Here is a 15912-nt window from a genome sequence, read left to right as displayed (position 1 = left end):
CAGAGCTTCCCAACTGGAGGCCAGTACATGTGTTGCTGAAACTGTAAGTGCTCATGATAGCAGTATCTGAAGGGGGACCTACAAGGATGCTGGAGAGGGATTCTTCATCAGTGACTACAGTGATAGGACAAGGGGTGATGGGTTCAAACTGGAACAGGGGAAGGTCAGGTTAGATATAATGAAGTTCTTTACTGTGAGGATGCTGAGGTGCTGGCACAGGGTGCCCCGAGAAGTGGTAAATGCTCCATCCCTGGCAGTGTTCAAGGCCAGGTTGGACAGAGCCTTGGGTGCCATGGCCTAGTGTGAGGTGTCCCTGCCCATGGCAGGGGGTTGGAACTGGATGATTTTAAGGTCCTTTCCAACCCAAACCAGTCTGGGATTCTATGATGGGACATGGTATTTGTTCCCTCTGTATGGCTTTTTTTCTTCAGTCTGGATTGGTATGTGGATGGACCCTGAATGAAGACAAAAGGAGCAGAAGGACCATCTGCAGACACCGTAGTTACAGGTGGTATTGTGGAATTTGGGTTTTGTTAAGAACAAGCCGAATTTCCAGTTTTGTTCTCAGAAACTTGGATTTTAATGTATTTTCCCCCTCTCAAGGCTGCACACAGAGTGCTTACAAAGCTCTGGAAATCAGTTGGTTTAGCTCCTGTATTACAAAGGAACGGGGCTGATAATCCTGTTTTTGCCCAGTAGTTGTTTGAGGTGTTCACCTACAAGCCATCCAACACACTGGTGCCTTAACTTGTGTGAAACAGATTCATGCAAGGAGTGAATGATGAAGGTGTTGAGGGCACTGTCTCACAGTGGAACTGAGCTTACGCAAAGAGTGTGTCAATAAAAGCATCATCCCAGGATATCTTCCAGCCTTGTGGTTGAGTTGCTCTGGGAGATGGCAGAGGGTGGATTTGTGTGTGCTTAGGCAGAGGGAATAGGGTTGTGCTCTGCTTTCTGGGTGAGTAAACAAACTTAAGCTACTGCATGAAAGACATCAATGTATAAATGTCTCCACCGGTTTGGTGACTCGCAATCCCTGGTTTATTTTTCCATCTGAGACTGGCAAATTTGGCCCTGATTCAGCATTTCCAAGACCTAAGTGGTCTGACAAAAAGCCTGGAGAGGGGCTTTGGGCAAGGGCCTGCAGGGACAGGCCAAGGGGAATGGCTTTAACCTGCCAGAGGGGAGACTGAGATGAGCTCTTAGGCAGAAGCTCTTCCCTGTGAGGGTGCTGAGGCGCTGGCACAGGGTGCCCAGAGAAGCTGTGGCTGCCCCATCCCTGGCAGTGTTCAAGGGCAGGTTGGACACAGGGGCTTGGAGCAAGCTGCTCTAGTGGAAGGGGTCCCTGCCTGTGGCAGGGGCTGGAGCTGGAGGAGCTTTAAGGTCCCTTTTAACACAAACCACTCCATGACTTTATGAATGGTTGCAATTGGGTTACTTTGTTAAACTGCAGAAAATCCCCACACTCTCAATTTCTTGCTACAGCCCTTGCAGAACAAGAAGGATGGTTTTATTTTCTGGCGATTTCTTAAGTCATTTAAGCAGATCCACCAAAGAAGAGAATGAGGATTGGTTATCCAGGGATGGAGACAAGGTGATCTTTTCCTTCTTGTGGACATTTGTAGTTAATATACTGTAACCCGGCACAGGCAAGTCCTTTATGATCCCAGCCAAGGTTGGTTCTCTGCCATAACTTACCATCCTAGTGTAAACTCTTCTGAAGTCCAGACACTGTCTTTATTGTGTACACATTGTCATGAAAAACAACCCCTGCTTACAGTCCTGTTTTCCTCATTCCTGAAACCTCCTAACCCGGTTGACTCGTCGGAGTGCATTTCATGCATTCTTAGCAGATGGGCTGAAGGAAACGCCTAGTTCGCTCGCAGCTAGAGGCTAGAAAGCATGTAAGGAGTTCATGAACGCTGCTTGTCTCCTCTTGCAGTCACTGCAGAGTGCACTCAGCCTGCCGGGGGAAGGATCCCAAACTGCTGGGCACAGCATGAGCATCCCACATCTGGAAAACCCCACTGGTGTGACGCCGCTGCTGACAGCGAGCTAAGGTAGGAGAATCCAGTGATCATTTCAGCTTGTGTTCACTGACTTTCTCAAATGATACTTGAGGAAAGCGAATGTCTGTTTGTTAAGTGATTGCTCAATACTTTGGAAGTGGAACGTTTCTGTGTTTTATTTATGCCCATCCCTGGCAGTGCTCAAGGCCAGGCTGGACACAGGGGCTTGGAACAAGCTGCTCTAGTGGAAGGTGTCCCTGCCCGTGGCAGGGGTTGGAGCTGGAGGAGCTTTAAGGTTCTTTCAACCCAAACCAGTCTGTGGTTCTGTAATTCAGTTTTAAAGCTCTTCTGAGCTGTGTGAAATGAGGAGCTGAGTTCCCTGTCTGATGCTGCAGTGATGGGAAATTACTATTGCTAGCAAGGCTGAGGAACTCCCAACTCGCACACATGGAACAGCTGCTACACAGCAATAAACAGCACTGCAGCAGCTTACAGTTAATGCCACAAGCAAGTTAAGCATGTTAATAAAGTGGTACAAAGACCAAATAGCTGCCTTGCACTGAGTGAGGAACAGGGAAAATAGACCTCTGGGCCACAGCTAATGCTTCCTAAAGTTTATATTGCTGTGGAGCAGTGGAGCAGCATAGGAAGAGCTGGGTTGCTCCTTGCTGTTGAGGTGGCCTCATGTACTGTTTCTTAGGCTGTATGGTCCCTGATGACTTTGCCAAGCTTTTATTGCTTGGGTTAGAATTTACAATGGCAAGTGCTGGCCTCCAGTTGAGCAACCAGAGAGTTTCCTAACCTAAACAGTGGCTTGCTTTCTAAAACAAGACTGGAAAAGAGTTTCTCTTCCTGTGCTTGACGTTCTTCCAGTTGTGTTTGGCTGGGATGTGCTAGTTCCTGCTCCCCTCGTGGGCCTTGGGATGGTGCTTGAAGGAAGAAGGGTTTCTGGTTGAAGCTTTCTCTGATTGGTAAAGCTTTGTCAGTTCTAAAGCTCTGAAAGATTGTCTTCTGAATCAGACACCTGTTAGAGCATCCCTTTGCATTTCTAACTGGTGACAAACCTGCGTGCATCCCATCCCCACTACTGTGTCTGAGTGGACCGGAGGCTGGAGCTGAGAAAGGATGCAAGAAGGGTAAAGCAATAGAAATCCTAAAATGAGGACTAAGGAACTATTGAGTTCATCAGAAACTGGTGGTTAATAACAGCGGATTAGTGCTAATTGAGGAAGGGTCCATGAAGGGGGGATAGGTAACAAGCAAAACTAGACCTAGAAGCAAGTGATAAACATGAGCAAGAGGATTGTAGATGAAGGCTTAAGCATAAAAAGGGACATAGATTATGCTGGATAATCTCAATCCTCGTATTTCTGAATGTCTGAGTACTTGGCTTTGCAGCCTGAACAGTCTTTTCGTGCATAAGAAATGCTAAGAGACCATTTGGAGGCAGCCTTTGCAATACTTCGGAGTACCCTTTGAGGCAGGGATGAGCACAAGTTGATTGGGAAGCTTGGGATTGGGGGGGGGGGGGCATGATTAGAAATCAGATAAAGGTATGGGAATAGGTTAAGCAATGCTGCATATTGCAGGATTGGATGGAAACACAACTCCAATGACTCATCAGTTTTTATATGATACAGCTGGGTATTGACCAAAGGTTTCCCAGTTCTCTGAAGCATCACAGCCTCCTCGCTACCAAGGTAAAGCAGTTATGCTGTGTGGTGTGATGAGCTGACAGCAAGACTGGAAAATGGCATGGAAACAGCAGGCACTCCTCCCTGCATTCACAGCCTGAGCACTGCTACACATGATCTTGATTACAGCAGGATGCCTGAGCTCTGGCTGTAGAACTCACTCCCCTATGGCCAGAAACTGCAGAGATGCATATAAACCATGCTTGTCCAGGGCAGGCAGTGATGCTCCTTATCCTGCTCTCACCCTATGTGGCAGCAGAGATTTCATAAGGAGGACAAAAAGGAGTCTTAGAGTCTTAGGCTGGCTTCCTGCAAACTATTTTAGAGTCATTCTTGCCTTAAATCCATAAGCCCTTGTTGAGCTACAGGGTACGTTTCAGCAGTCTGGGTGTGTGGTTTAGCAGTCTTGCTACCGAAGTTTTAAGCAACTGACAGGCCCTACGTGTTCCTCAGGTTGTTTCAAACAAACAAGAGGTTTTGCTTGGTTTGTTTGGGTTTTTTTTACTTGAATTTGCTATAATTTGAATTTCCAATCATAATTTCTGCCTTCTTCTAATAGGTGAAGCAACTACTGTCAGGCATCTTGCTGTGGAAGTCCGTGCTGACAGTGCTCAAGGTACTTTGAACTTTACCTTGTCTGAATAAAATACTCATTAGAGATTACTATTTAAAGCTCTAATGGGTATTTAATGTTTCATTTCACTCTGTCAGTATGGTTTTTGAACAACGCAGAGACAAGAGTTGGGCAAAGCAATCCTCCCAGGGAGGGATCCCAGAGGAAGGAATTCCCCTGGTGGGGGAATCTTCATCAGGGACTGCAGTGATAGGACAAGGGGTGATGGGTTCAAACTGAAAGTTCAGATTACATATAAGGCAGAAGCTCTTCCCTGTGAGGGTGCTGAGGCGCTGGCACAGGGTGCCCAGAGAAGCTGTGGCTGCCCCATCCCTGGCAGTGTTCAAGGGCAGGTTGGACACAGGGGCTTGGAGCAAGCTGCTCTAGTGTGAGGTGTCCCTGCTGGTGGCAGGGGTTGGAGCTGGGTGAGCTTTAAGGTCCCTTCCAACCCATTCTGTGATGCTATAGGTTCACCCTGAACATCCAGGACCAATGCAACCTCTGAATTATTTGTCTGAGTGCTTCAGTTCTTTCAGCACATTTCTATCCTCAGGGCATATTTGCACAGTGCTAGGGCTATAAAGGCAGGGTGAGAAATGACAGCATTTCATTCCTCAATAGAGCCAATGCTATGGCACTGACAGGTAACTCAGACAAGGGTGGGATCCATCAGGCTCTTTGCATCTCTGAGCCATTCACTGCTTTCAAGATGCAGTATCCTTTACTAAGGTTGCATATTGTATGGTTTTATCAAACTTGGATCTCTCCACCAAAAGATCCTGTATTGAACAAGTTAAAGACTCACCGGACTCGTTTTGATTGGGGAAAATGCAATCCCATCACAATTCTGTGAAATTTAGTACATTTTTATTGAAAGGTTTCTCCTTGCATTTTATACTGCAAGTATTCCATCTGAGAAGTGTATAATGAGATCAGTGAAGAAAAAGTGTGTGGAATAAGCAGAAACCCAGATAAAGAATCTCATCTTACTAGTAACAGTTGGTCTGGCCCTACCAGTTTCAAGAGGGAGACGGGCTCACCGCTGATGGTGCACTTTAAGGTGAACAGGATGTCTTTGACTGCTCTGGTTTTCTTTGGCAGGGGCTGGTGGTTACTGAAAATGGAAGAAACAAGGAAGCTCTCTCCAAAGCCGTGTAAAAGCAAAGAACCCGTGAAAACAGAATGGGGCGCTCAGAGCGTTGTGTTTACCTATTTCCAAGGGGATATTAACAGCGTGGTGGACGAACACTTTTCCAGGGCTCTAAGCAATGCCAAGAACCCCCAAGACCTGAGCACGAAGCACAAGGATGAGACTGTTGTCCTGAAGAATGGTGAGCTGCTTTCTATGCCTGAGTGTGGCTTTAGGCAGGGGGGAATTGGCTTTCACTGAGAGTTTAGGACGTAGTGTGCTTACAGTTGGGGCCATGTGCAAACAGAAAGCAAGAAAAGCTTGCAAAGCCCTGGATTATAAAGCTGGGACTTCCTGAGTAAATCCCTGTGTATTCTGGGGTGCTTCCCAGGCTGTTCGTGGGCCCATCGGCAGGACTGGGTCCTCATTTTCCAGCCTAGTGTCTCCATCACTGTCGGATGCACTAAGTGCATGATGACTTTAAATAAACAGATTATGGCAACAAATAATCTTGCAATAGTTAAAAAGCTGCCTATGCCCATGGCCTGTAAGAGAACACATCAAATAGTTATTTGAAAGTACTGGTGGTGGTTTAGTCTGCTTTTAGCATGAGTTTGTGGTTGAATTTGAAGACAAGCAGCACTATGGAGAATATATATTTATGTGAAATGAATATGCAGTTTGGTAGTGTTCCTTTAGAAGGCCGTTGGAATTTGCCTTGGGAGAAAAGTAAGAATTGCTGAGACTTCAGATGCTTTCTTTCTCTTTTAAGTAGATAGCGCATCGCCCCATCAGTGGAATTTCTCTGCACATTGTTCCAAAGCATATCCATCATCTTCTGCACCAAGCGTGTCCAATTCAGGTCTGAGTTTTGCTGCTGCTGCTGGTCTGGCAGGCCAGTACCAGCCACCAGCTCTGCGGAGTCATCCAGCCCAGCCTGCAGACTTATGGCCTTTCCCTTCGATTGGGACTCCCAGTCTCCCCAGTTCTGTGTATCATCATCATGCCTTGCCTGACCTGCATGTGGGAGATGAACCCGTCTCTGACAGGAAATACGGTTCTCTTCTTGGTCTTCTGCAACAGGAAAAGTGCCTAACATCCATGCAGGAATGTCCCATGAAGCAACACTCAAGTTCTGCTTGTATGACTGGACCTGCTAGGTTACAAAATATAAGCCAAAGTTCAGCTCCTGGGGGAGGTAAGGAAATACTATCACTGTGTTCTTTGATGGCATCTTATGGAAGGAGACAAAAGAATACAGGCTGTTGTTCCTCAGGTTCTCAAACTGGAGTCACCTTCAGCCCAGCTCATAGCAATGTTTTGCAATAGATAGGCCAGGATGTGTCCTGTGGTACTTGGGATGGATGAGCTCCATAGTGTGGCTTCATCAGAAACTATGCATTGCCCACTTGCACAATATCCTCCCTCCTGGCTTACATTAGGGAGCTATTTTAAGTGAATATAAACATTATTCACAGTGCTATGAGGATCAGGGAGGGGTGGCCAGGTAAGAGCCTTGAGCAGCCTATTTTACTGTGTATGGTTTGTAGCTGGGAGGATTTGGATGGTGGAGAGGGGCTCTTCATCAGGGACTGTAGTGATAGGACAAGGGGTGATGGGTTCAAACTGAAACAGGGGAAGTTCAGGTTGGTGATAAGGAAGAAGCTCTTCCCTGTGGGGATGCTGAGGCACTGGGTGCCCAGAGAAGCTGTGGCTGCCCCATCCCTGGCAGTGTTCAAGGGCAGGTTGGACACGGGGGCTTGGAGCAAGCTGCTCTAGGGGAAGGTGTCCCTGCCCGTGGCAGGGGTTGGAGCTGGAGGAGCTTTGAGGTCCCTTCCAACACAAACCATTCTGTGATTCTATGACTGGGATAAAGGGGCTTCCTGGTTGGCCTTGCCATGTTTCCCAGTTAATTGCTGCCTGCCATGAAGCACTGCTGCCCTGCTGGCAAAGGCACTGCTTGCCCGCTGCAGTAGATCTCCCCGGGCTAACACAACGCACACAGAAGTGATGATTGTTCCCTGTTTATTACCAACAGCGAGCAGGAACCCCAATCCCAGGTACTGCCAGCACACAGAAGGAAGATGGCTGGTGCCTGAAGTCCATTTCCTGGGATCTTACATCCCTACAGGCTGCTCTGACGGGTAAAATTGCTCCGCTGTGAGTAATATCTGCCTTTGAGAAGCACTTTGGGATCAAGCTTCCTGGAGCCCTGTTAGGGTAGGCCTGCCTTGCTGTTCCTGGGCGTTACCCACACACATAGCTTGGCACAGGCTTCCAAGAAAAAGGGTTGTGAAACTGTTTGGGGAGTCTGCTGGAAAAACACAGCGTGTCCTACCCGGTGCTTCTACATGGAGGGGAGCAAGCAACCCCAAGTCTTAGTGTCTGAACAGCAACCAGCTGTGAAATACCTGCTGCTTGCCCTGTTTCTAATCTGCATCAGCAGGGATTTGGCAGAGCATGGGCTAAAAGCTGTTGTTTCTACCTGCAGGCAGGCTTACCCACAGGTCCTCTTCTGAGGCTACACCAAAGCTCTGGCATTACAAGGACCCCAGCTATAGGTGTTTTGCTCACCCGTTCATCTGGAGTGCCTAATGTCTGTCTGGAATACACATTTGCTGCTCATGGTACATGGGTTTAGCTGAGGCTGGGTGTATGTGTTGCATAGGCTTTTTGCAGCTGGTAAATGACAGTCCAGTTACTTTAAAGAGACTGTTTGGATGTCTAGGGTCTAATTTAAGAACAGGGTTAGGTGCCCTCTTCCCCCAAGGGGGCAATGTGAACCTATTAAGGCTTGGGAGCCCAAGGAACAAACTCTCCTCCAAAGAAGGACATGTTTCATGAAGCCAGTGTTGGGATCAGAAAGGGAAGCAATGCTAACAGGGACTCTATTCATGGAAAAGGAAATGAAACAGCTTGATGTCCCCCAGGCAGCATAGAACCATGGAATGGTTTGGGTTGGAAAGGACCTTAAGATCATCCAGTTCCACCTCCTACCATGGGAGGGATGCCTCACACTCATCAGTTAAAGCCTTTTCCTTCAGGATGCTTCCAGGGCCTTTCTGACCAGTGAAGGAGCCTCTCAGGACATGTGTAACAGCACACATGTGCTTATCCAGGATCCCCAAAGGAACAGATAGGAAACAGCTGGCCCGTGTTCACAGGCAGGCTTTGGCAAGCCCCTGGGATCTGTGCATTTGTCAGGCTGTGGGAGTCCCTGTTTCTTGGCTCTCTCTGTTCAATGCACTTCTCCTTGCACTGTGTCATGTATAAGAACAGCTGATATTTATATTTATGGGAGTGTGGATTGCTGTGCCAGCCAGCACAGGGTTCCCCAGCACCTGCGCTATAGGCTGGGCTGCAAAAGCACAAGGTTGCGTTAGGAACTGCTGTCTGCTGCTAGCCCTGTGCTGCATCGCTGCTCATCTCCAGTGTTTTCTGTCTTTTAAGAGAGGAAAGCAAGCTCTTACCAAGGCTCAGAGAATCCCAGCGGAAGCCACGCCACCGCAGGTGAGTACTGGAGCCAGCAGCACTGCAACAAATCGATGCTCACCTATGAATGATACCTTGCTTATGCATGAAGAATTAAAGGTGCTTCCTTGCTTGCTTCCAGGCTCTATTTCCAAACCTTGTTTTCCCCCAGATAGACAAACCACCTCCTATAACTATGTTGACAGTGAAAAGGGAAAGCATTCTGTTAAATAAGATACATGATTTCTAACCCCACCTACTGTCGTTCTTGTGGCTCTACCATCAATATTCCTCTTCACAATGCCTGTTTTACACCAGCTGTCCCAGTTTCAGATCCCAGAAAGACAGGACACCCCTTGCAGTGTATCTCAAGCACCCAGTTTCAGGCTGAGGTCCCTGTTGGACCTGTGTGCTCCTGTTACTGCAGCTTTCACCAGCAAACCCACCACTGCTGGGAGAGCTGGTCAAAGAAATGACTTCCAAAGTGTTCAGACTTCCATGTATTTCTCTGTTCAGACCGTGTGTCCTGGACAAACTGAACACAGTTACACCCTGGTGTTGGTTCTTTGCTGTGCAGTATCCAGGGGGTACTTGGGAGGGCTCATCCTGGTTGTTCTCCTAAGGGCCACCTTGCATCAGACCCAAAGATGCGATTTTGTTTGCGCCAGCTCTGCAGAGATTGCAAGCCTGTGTTTGACCGCCCTGATCCTGCTGTGTCTTTCAGGCATTCAGATCCACGACAGAAGAAGAGATTTGTACTTTTAGCCACTGGAGGGTTCTCCTTCATTCTGAACGAGGAAGTTCTTGCTGTGAACTCTTACTATTTGCAACTGTGAACCAAGAAGGGAACTGCAGCTATTCCGTGCTCTCTCTGTTGGAAGGATACACATGCTATTTACTAGTTGAGGAGTGAAGAATCAACCTTTTCTATACAGTAAATAATTTCTAATAGCTGTGGGATTAAACCTGACTTTGTTGTGAAGAAATATTGTCTACTGAAGGCTTTTCATGTAGCCCTCCTGAAAAGACTCTTAGCACTTCTTAATCCATGTATTCACTTACCATCTCTTGATAAGAATCACAGTTCTTATCAGTGCAGTTTCTAACTGGTAAGTGCAGGGATGCAGTTTGAATTTGCATATGCAGATGAACATGACATATATATATATATATGAATATGCAGATGAATTTGGCATAAATTCAGTGCTACAGGTTCTCAGCTTGATTTGATACCTCCGTATCATTTTAAATAGTCTTAGGCCAGGGGCAAGAGACTTCCAGACAACCACGGGTCATGCTTATGGTTTGGAAGTACACTGATTTGTAACCATACTTGCAATTCATAGGGGCATTCTTCAGAAACTATATAATGTGCATATGCCCAAAGGCTCTGTTTTGCCTTCTTATAATGTATCCTCTAGAAAACAGTGATTTAACACTAAATCTGGGAGGAAATTTGGATCCTTATTAGGTGCAATTAGAATACCCTTGAGCAAAAGCTGGAGGGGGGAATGTTCTATTTTCCCAACCTCTCTGCAGGCTTAAGAGCTTCTGACCAAGCAAAAATCAATTCCTCCATGGTAGCTGCATCCCACAGACCTCAGAGGGGCTGAATGTGGGTTCCATGCAGTGGCATCCATGAACCGTGCATTGATCCTGCACGTTCAGATCCCCTCCTTGCTTCACCACTCGCCCTTGGCAACTACATCTGCTGAAGCTGCTGGGAGTCAAACGTCCTGTGACGGGTGTTCAGGTCTGTGTATGTTCAGGTATGCACTGAAGAGAGACTGCTCAGCCTTTGTTGTGAATCCTAAGGATAAAGATTTGGGTTTCAATTTTCCTTATCCATTAGCTAGACATTAATAGACGCATGACAGACATAGACATTAAAGGAGCATGATAAACTTATCCTGCCAGTTCTATGCAGTTGCTTAAGGAAATTTGACCTTTGAGATCTTAGGCTTGTGATCTGGGAGGACAAATCTACCTGGTAGAAGTGTGGCTGTTTACACCAGATACATGCTGCTGCTGGTCTGCATCAGTTATAGCACCTTGCGTAAGTTTATAAATCACTGGAGCGCAATAACTTTTGGTGCTGTTGGTACTGATTTAAAAGAAAGGATTGCTTAAATCCCGGTTTGTAAGTGCATACATGAGCCAGAGCCACCTGAGGCCACGTGTGAAGGGGGCTATTTTAACCAAAACCAAGACCGGGTAGACTACCATCATGTCTCCCTATGGGTGAGCACCAGCAAGTCACTTGTTTGTAATAGTTCCATAAAATTGCCATTCTTCTCTTTTAAGTTTAGGAATATCTCTCCAAACAGTTTTCTTTTGTCAGCCCAAATCACTTCATCCCTTGATTTTTAAGGCTACGTGGTAATATAATGGGAGGAATCAAAGCTTTCCAAACTGTGCTCTGTGTATCTGTTTTATCGGTGTGTGTTGTAATTCCAGTGAAGTTAATGCTTCCAACCAGTGAAATATTATTTTGTCTCCCTCTGCCATTTTTCTTCATGGAAAATGTTTAAATCATTTCTCTCTAAGGTCTGAAAAGCCATATAACACTACCTAAAACTCCCTGATCTCTTCATCAGGGGCTGTAGCGATAGGACACAGGGTAATGGGTTCAAACTGAAACAGGGGAATTTCAGGCTGGAGATAAGGAAGTTCAGGTTGTTCCCTGGCAGTGTTCAAGGCAAGGTTGGATGGGGCTTGGAGCAACCTGCTCTAGTGGAAGGTGTTGGGGTTGGAACTGGATGAGCTTTAAGGTCCTTTACAACCCAACCAGTCTGGGATTTGGTGATTTAAATCTCCTTAAAATGTAGTGCTTTTTGGAACAGTTTGGTCCTGTGCGTGTCACCGCTGGGGACGCTGAAGGTGACAGAGCCAGTGTTCATGGTGAATCAACCAGGTGGAATTGTACAGTACCGGGTGGGAAACCCCTTGTTTTTAAATGCAAGGACACAAACCATCAATGACTCTACCTTGACATGGCAATGCTTTGAGCCATTGCTGCAGGGTTTGGCAATGCCACGTCTTCACCATCCAGCTGGGCAGCAAGTGCCCGTGCAGCCCCCAAAGGCCGGTGTCCTGTCCTGGTCCCCATCATCATCAGCTCCATGAGCTCTGCTCCAGGCTGGACACCGGGTGCTTGCTGATAGAAGAATGAGGACCTTGGGGACAGAGGCTTTGCTGCTCCAGCATTTTATCTTACACCACTGCAGCAACACGCACCGGAGCGTAGCTGGGTTTGTAGGCATCCGACTCTTCCGCAATAAACAGGGTTGGCAATTTCCCTTTAACAATGTAGTGTGAATAGAGGTTTGGACGTTTCACAGCAGTTCCTTACAGCAGTAAGCCTTTCAATATGCCTGTATATAATATATATGTAAAATACAGATTCCTCTCCCACGTTGTTTGCCCGGAGTGGAGCGTTTCTTTTTGCCCTCAGGCCAGCGCTGCGTTCCCGATGCTGCCGCACTGCCGTCACGCTCCCGGTGTCTTCATTCCCATTCAGTTCCTGTGCTCCTCTGCTCAGAAGGACTTGGCAGGCAGCACGCTGCACTCAGCAGCTGCCAGCTGGTCCTTCCCACGCTGATTTTCAGTTCCTGCTCGGAATGCAGCAGTCGTGGTGGTGACGGGAGGAGAAGGGATGCGGGATGTACCCATTGGAGCAGCATCTGACTCCCCGGCCACTCTGCTGAGCTCTGAAGAACAGGAGGACAAACATGGTTGGGATGTTACATTTCCTGGTAATTTACTGTGGGAAATCACTGTTTGCCTTCATCCACTGCCTTCATCACTGTTTGCCTTCATTGGGTACCACTTCTGAAGCTCTAGTCCAGGAATAACTTCTTTGCAGAGATGGGTTTTCCCTTATCTTTTCCTGATGGGCAGATGAGATACAGACTGCATCCTCCATGAGCCCCGTTCAGAGATGAACACAGATTAAACCCCTCCAGGGCTTCACATGCCTTCCCTGTGAGGAGGCTGGGGCTTGTTTGAGTAAGCCACAGGAACTGTTGCACATGTCTTCACCATGCATAGCCCAGGACACAGCTGGGTCACGTTTGCAGGCACCTTGCTTTGTCTTCTCACGTGGGATGGCCCTGGTCCAGCTCCTCCTCTGATGGTCAGATAAACATTGTGGGTGGCTGGGAGCAGTGGGGCTGGCTGAGCTACTCCACCCCAGTTTAGTCACTTGTTGCTAGCGTTAAAAATAGTCCTGGGTTGTGGTGACAAACAAGAGACGTTCTCTTGCTGTTAAAGAACACTTTAATTCCATCTCTGTTAAGGTGTCGATTGATTTCATAGAATCGTGGAATGGTTTGGGTTAGAAAACCTTAAGATCATCCAGTTCCAACCTGCTGCCATGGGCAGGGACGCCTCACACTAAACCATGGCACCCAAGGCTCTGTCCTACCTGGCCTTGAACACTGCCAGGTTTGGAGCATTCACCTCCATTGGTATTTATGACTGTGCTGTGGTTTCTCAGCCTCTCTTCTGGCAGGCTCTGGCAAGCAGGACAGTGCTGCTCCTGTCTGTGTGAGGGGCTCAGAGGCATGCAGCGAGGCTGAGATCTGCCCGTGGCGTGTCAGCACTGGTGAGTTTGCAGAGGTTTGAACTGAAGGTGGGTTCTGCAGTACTGCAAAGGGCAGAAGCAGCAGTGATGTTTGCACAGGTCCAAACTCCTTATTTTTACATCCAGAATCTCGGCAGTGATTCATGGGGGGAGACCTGAGAGCAGCTCCAGTGCCTAAAGGGGCTGCAGGAAACCTGGAAAGGGGCCTGGGACAAGGGCCTGTAGGGACAGGCCAAGGGGAATGGCTTTAACCTGCCAGAGGGGAGACTGAGATGAGCTCTTAGGCAGAAGCTCTTCCCTGTGAGGGTGCTGAGGCGCTGGCACAGGGTGCCCAGAGAAGCTGTGGCTGCCCCATCCCTGGCAGTGTTCAAGGGCAGGTTGGACACAGGGGCTTGGAGCAAGCTGCTCGAGTGGAAGGGGTCCCTGCCCGTGGCAGGGGTTGGAGCTGGAGGAGCTTTGAGGTCCCTTCCCACCCAAATCAGGCTCGGATTTCAGCAAAAACTGGGTGCAAAGCGGTGGTTTTGGTGCCTCGGTTGCTGGGAGGAGGATGCTCTCACTTCAGCATCACACACTGTGTAAGAGGGCTGCGTGTTACCGCACTGGCAGTATTGCTGTGCAAGCACCCTGTTTGTGGTCGCATCATGCAGATCACCATTTCTTTGCTGAGGGGGTGCAGAAGCAGCTGAGGGCTGTGAAGTGAGTGCTGGGCTGCAGCGTGGGGCCATGGGGCTCTCTGGGCCAGCTCAGAGGATGCTCTCGGGTGTCTGGAGCCATAATGGAGCGACCCCAGCTGTCTGTAAACCAGCTTGTACATTGTGCTCCCCAAAACATGGTCCAACAAGAGTCCCTCTGAGCACCATGAGCTCCTCAGCATCCACGCTGCTGATTCACCCTGCCCTCACAGCCTGGTTTCCAGGCAGGGGTTAAGCTGGGTGCAGCACTTCCAGTGAGCAAGGCTGGCCCTGCAAAGCCCTTGCACCTCCAAAGGTGGCTGCTTCCCCAGCCTCCATCCTCACCTCTGTACCCCCATCACCCCAGCCTGCGCTTTGCAGGCTCTGGGTTTGAGTCTGAGCAAAGCAGTTTCCCATCCCTCTTTCTCCACGTGGCAGATGCTGGGTACAGCACAGGGCTAGGTATTAGGAAGGTAAGTATTATATAAGTATATATGTGTGTGTGTGTGTGTATATATATATATTTACATATATACACCTGTACTTATGTAAGTACAGGTAAGTATTGGGAAGCAGGTCTTGATACTGGAATACAACAGTATTTCAGCCCCTACTTACTGCCTTTCCACCTGAGACAGGGATAAAGCAACAGTTTCTATGCTCTGCAATGTAAATCACTCCATTAGCTCCCAATGCTGTGTATTTAGCAGAGGGAAGTGTCACTTTAGGTAAATCCATCTGCCAAGTGAAAAACCAAATGGGAGAGGATGGAAGGAAACTGAATGTACTGAACATGCAAAGGGCATCTCTGGTAACTGAGCACAGCCTGAAATAATCCTGTCCTGGCTGCCTGGCACACATTGCTTCCCTGTGTCTGGAAAAGCACCCCCACATTGCACAGGCTTCATCTGTTACCCTGTGTTTGTAGAGTCAGAGATCACAGAATCCCAGCCTGGTTTGGGTTGGAAGGGGCCTTAAAGCTCATCCAGTTCCAACCCCTGCCACAGGCAGGGACATCTTCCACTAGGGCAGCTTGCTCCAAGCCTGTCCAACCTGACATTGAACCCAAGATGATCCAAGTCTTGCAGATACCACTGAATGATGTGGTCAGAGGACAGCCCTTTGCTTTGACCTTGCAGAAGATCAATCCTTCCTTGGTCTTTAAACATGAGTTCCCATGAAGGCCTTGAAAGTCTGTTTGTCTCTAAGGTTTGTGGACCCCATGCAGTCGCTGGCCCCACAGAGCAGCCCTCACATCTCAGTAGGTCTGGTTGTAGCTCTGGAAACCAAGACCTCCAGGTTTGTGTGGGTTGTGAAGCAGTATGGACTAAAGCAGGAAAGCCAGGCTCTCAGGAAGGCATGAGGAACGGCAGTGCTTCTTGTGAGCTACCCAAATACCATCAAGCCTCAAGCATTAGCTGGGTAAATGATATTTAACAGAAGCTGCCATGTGCAGCTCCACCAGCATGAGGAACGCTGCGTGCAGTCTGGGTCCTCAAATAACTGCAGAGAACACAGGGGCTAATTAAAAATGATGGGCAATTAAGCAAGTCCTCCAGCTGGACTTCTTAATGCTTAAAGAAGGGTTTTTTTTAAGGTAGAATAAGTAGACTTGAAGGAAAACGTGGTTTAAGTCAAGCTGTCACATAACTCAAACCTCTGATGCGCATGATACCATCGCAGTTCCGCCCACCGCAGGTTGTTTGTTGGTGCTGGATTTGTGCCATGTTTTAAGAACAG

General features: G+C 48.0%; 1 protein-coding gene and 1 long non-coding RNA gene across 3 annotated transcripts in view; one reads left to right on the top strand and one right to left on the bottom strand.

The window, feature by feature from the left end:
- Positions 1-15912, bottom strand: part of LOC133265562 (uncharacterized) — a 377264-nt gene that overhangs the window by 61584 nt on the left and 299768 nt on the right. The window lies entirely within an intron of this gene.
- On the top strand, positions 1453-10775 carry VGLL1 (vestigial like family member 1). 2 transcript variants are annotated; one of them, XM_061446190.1, is made up of 6 exons: positions 1453-2060; positions 4263-4319; positions 5418-5647; positions 6221-6643; positions 8896-8955; positions 9641-10775. In XM_061446190.1, the coding sequence occupies exons 3-6, from the start codon at positions 5437-5439 to the stop codon at positions 9679-9681; spliced, it is 735 nt and encodes a 244-aa protein (XP_061302174.1). In that variant the 5' UTR covers positions 1453-2060; positions 4263-4319; positions 5418-5436; the 3' UTR covers positions 9682-10775. The 2 variants fall into 2 exon arrangements, with proteins under 2 accessions (XP_061302174.1, XP_061302175.1); XM_061446191.1 differs by lacking the exon at positions 1453-2060 and adding an exon at positions 3549-3709.

The sequence above is a fragment of the Pezoporus flaviventris genome, unplaced genomic scaffold (assembly GCF_033815535.1).
Source record: "Pezoporus flaviventris isolate CSIRO_AGI_PZ_B2104156 unplaced genomic scaffold, CSIRO_AGI_Pfla_v1 ptg000005l, whole genome shotgun sequence".
Taxonomy (NCBI): Eukaryota; Metazoa; Chordata; class Aves; order Psittaciformes; family Psittacidae; genus Pezoporus; species Pezoporus flaviventris.
The sequence above is the reverse complement of the archived record's forward strand: the minus strand, read 5'-3'. Positions and strand labels throughout refer to the sequence as shown.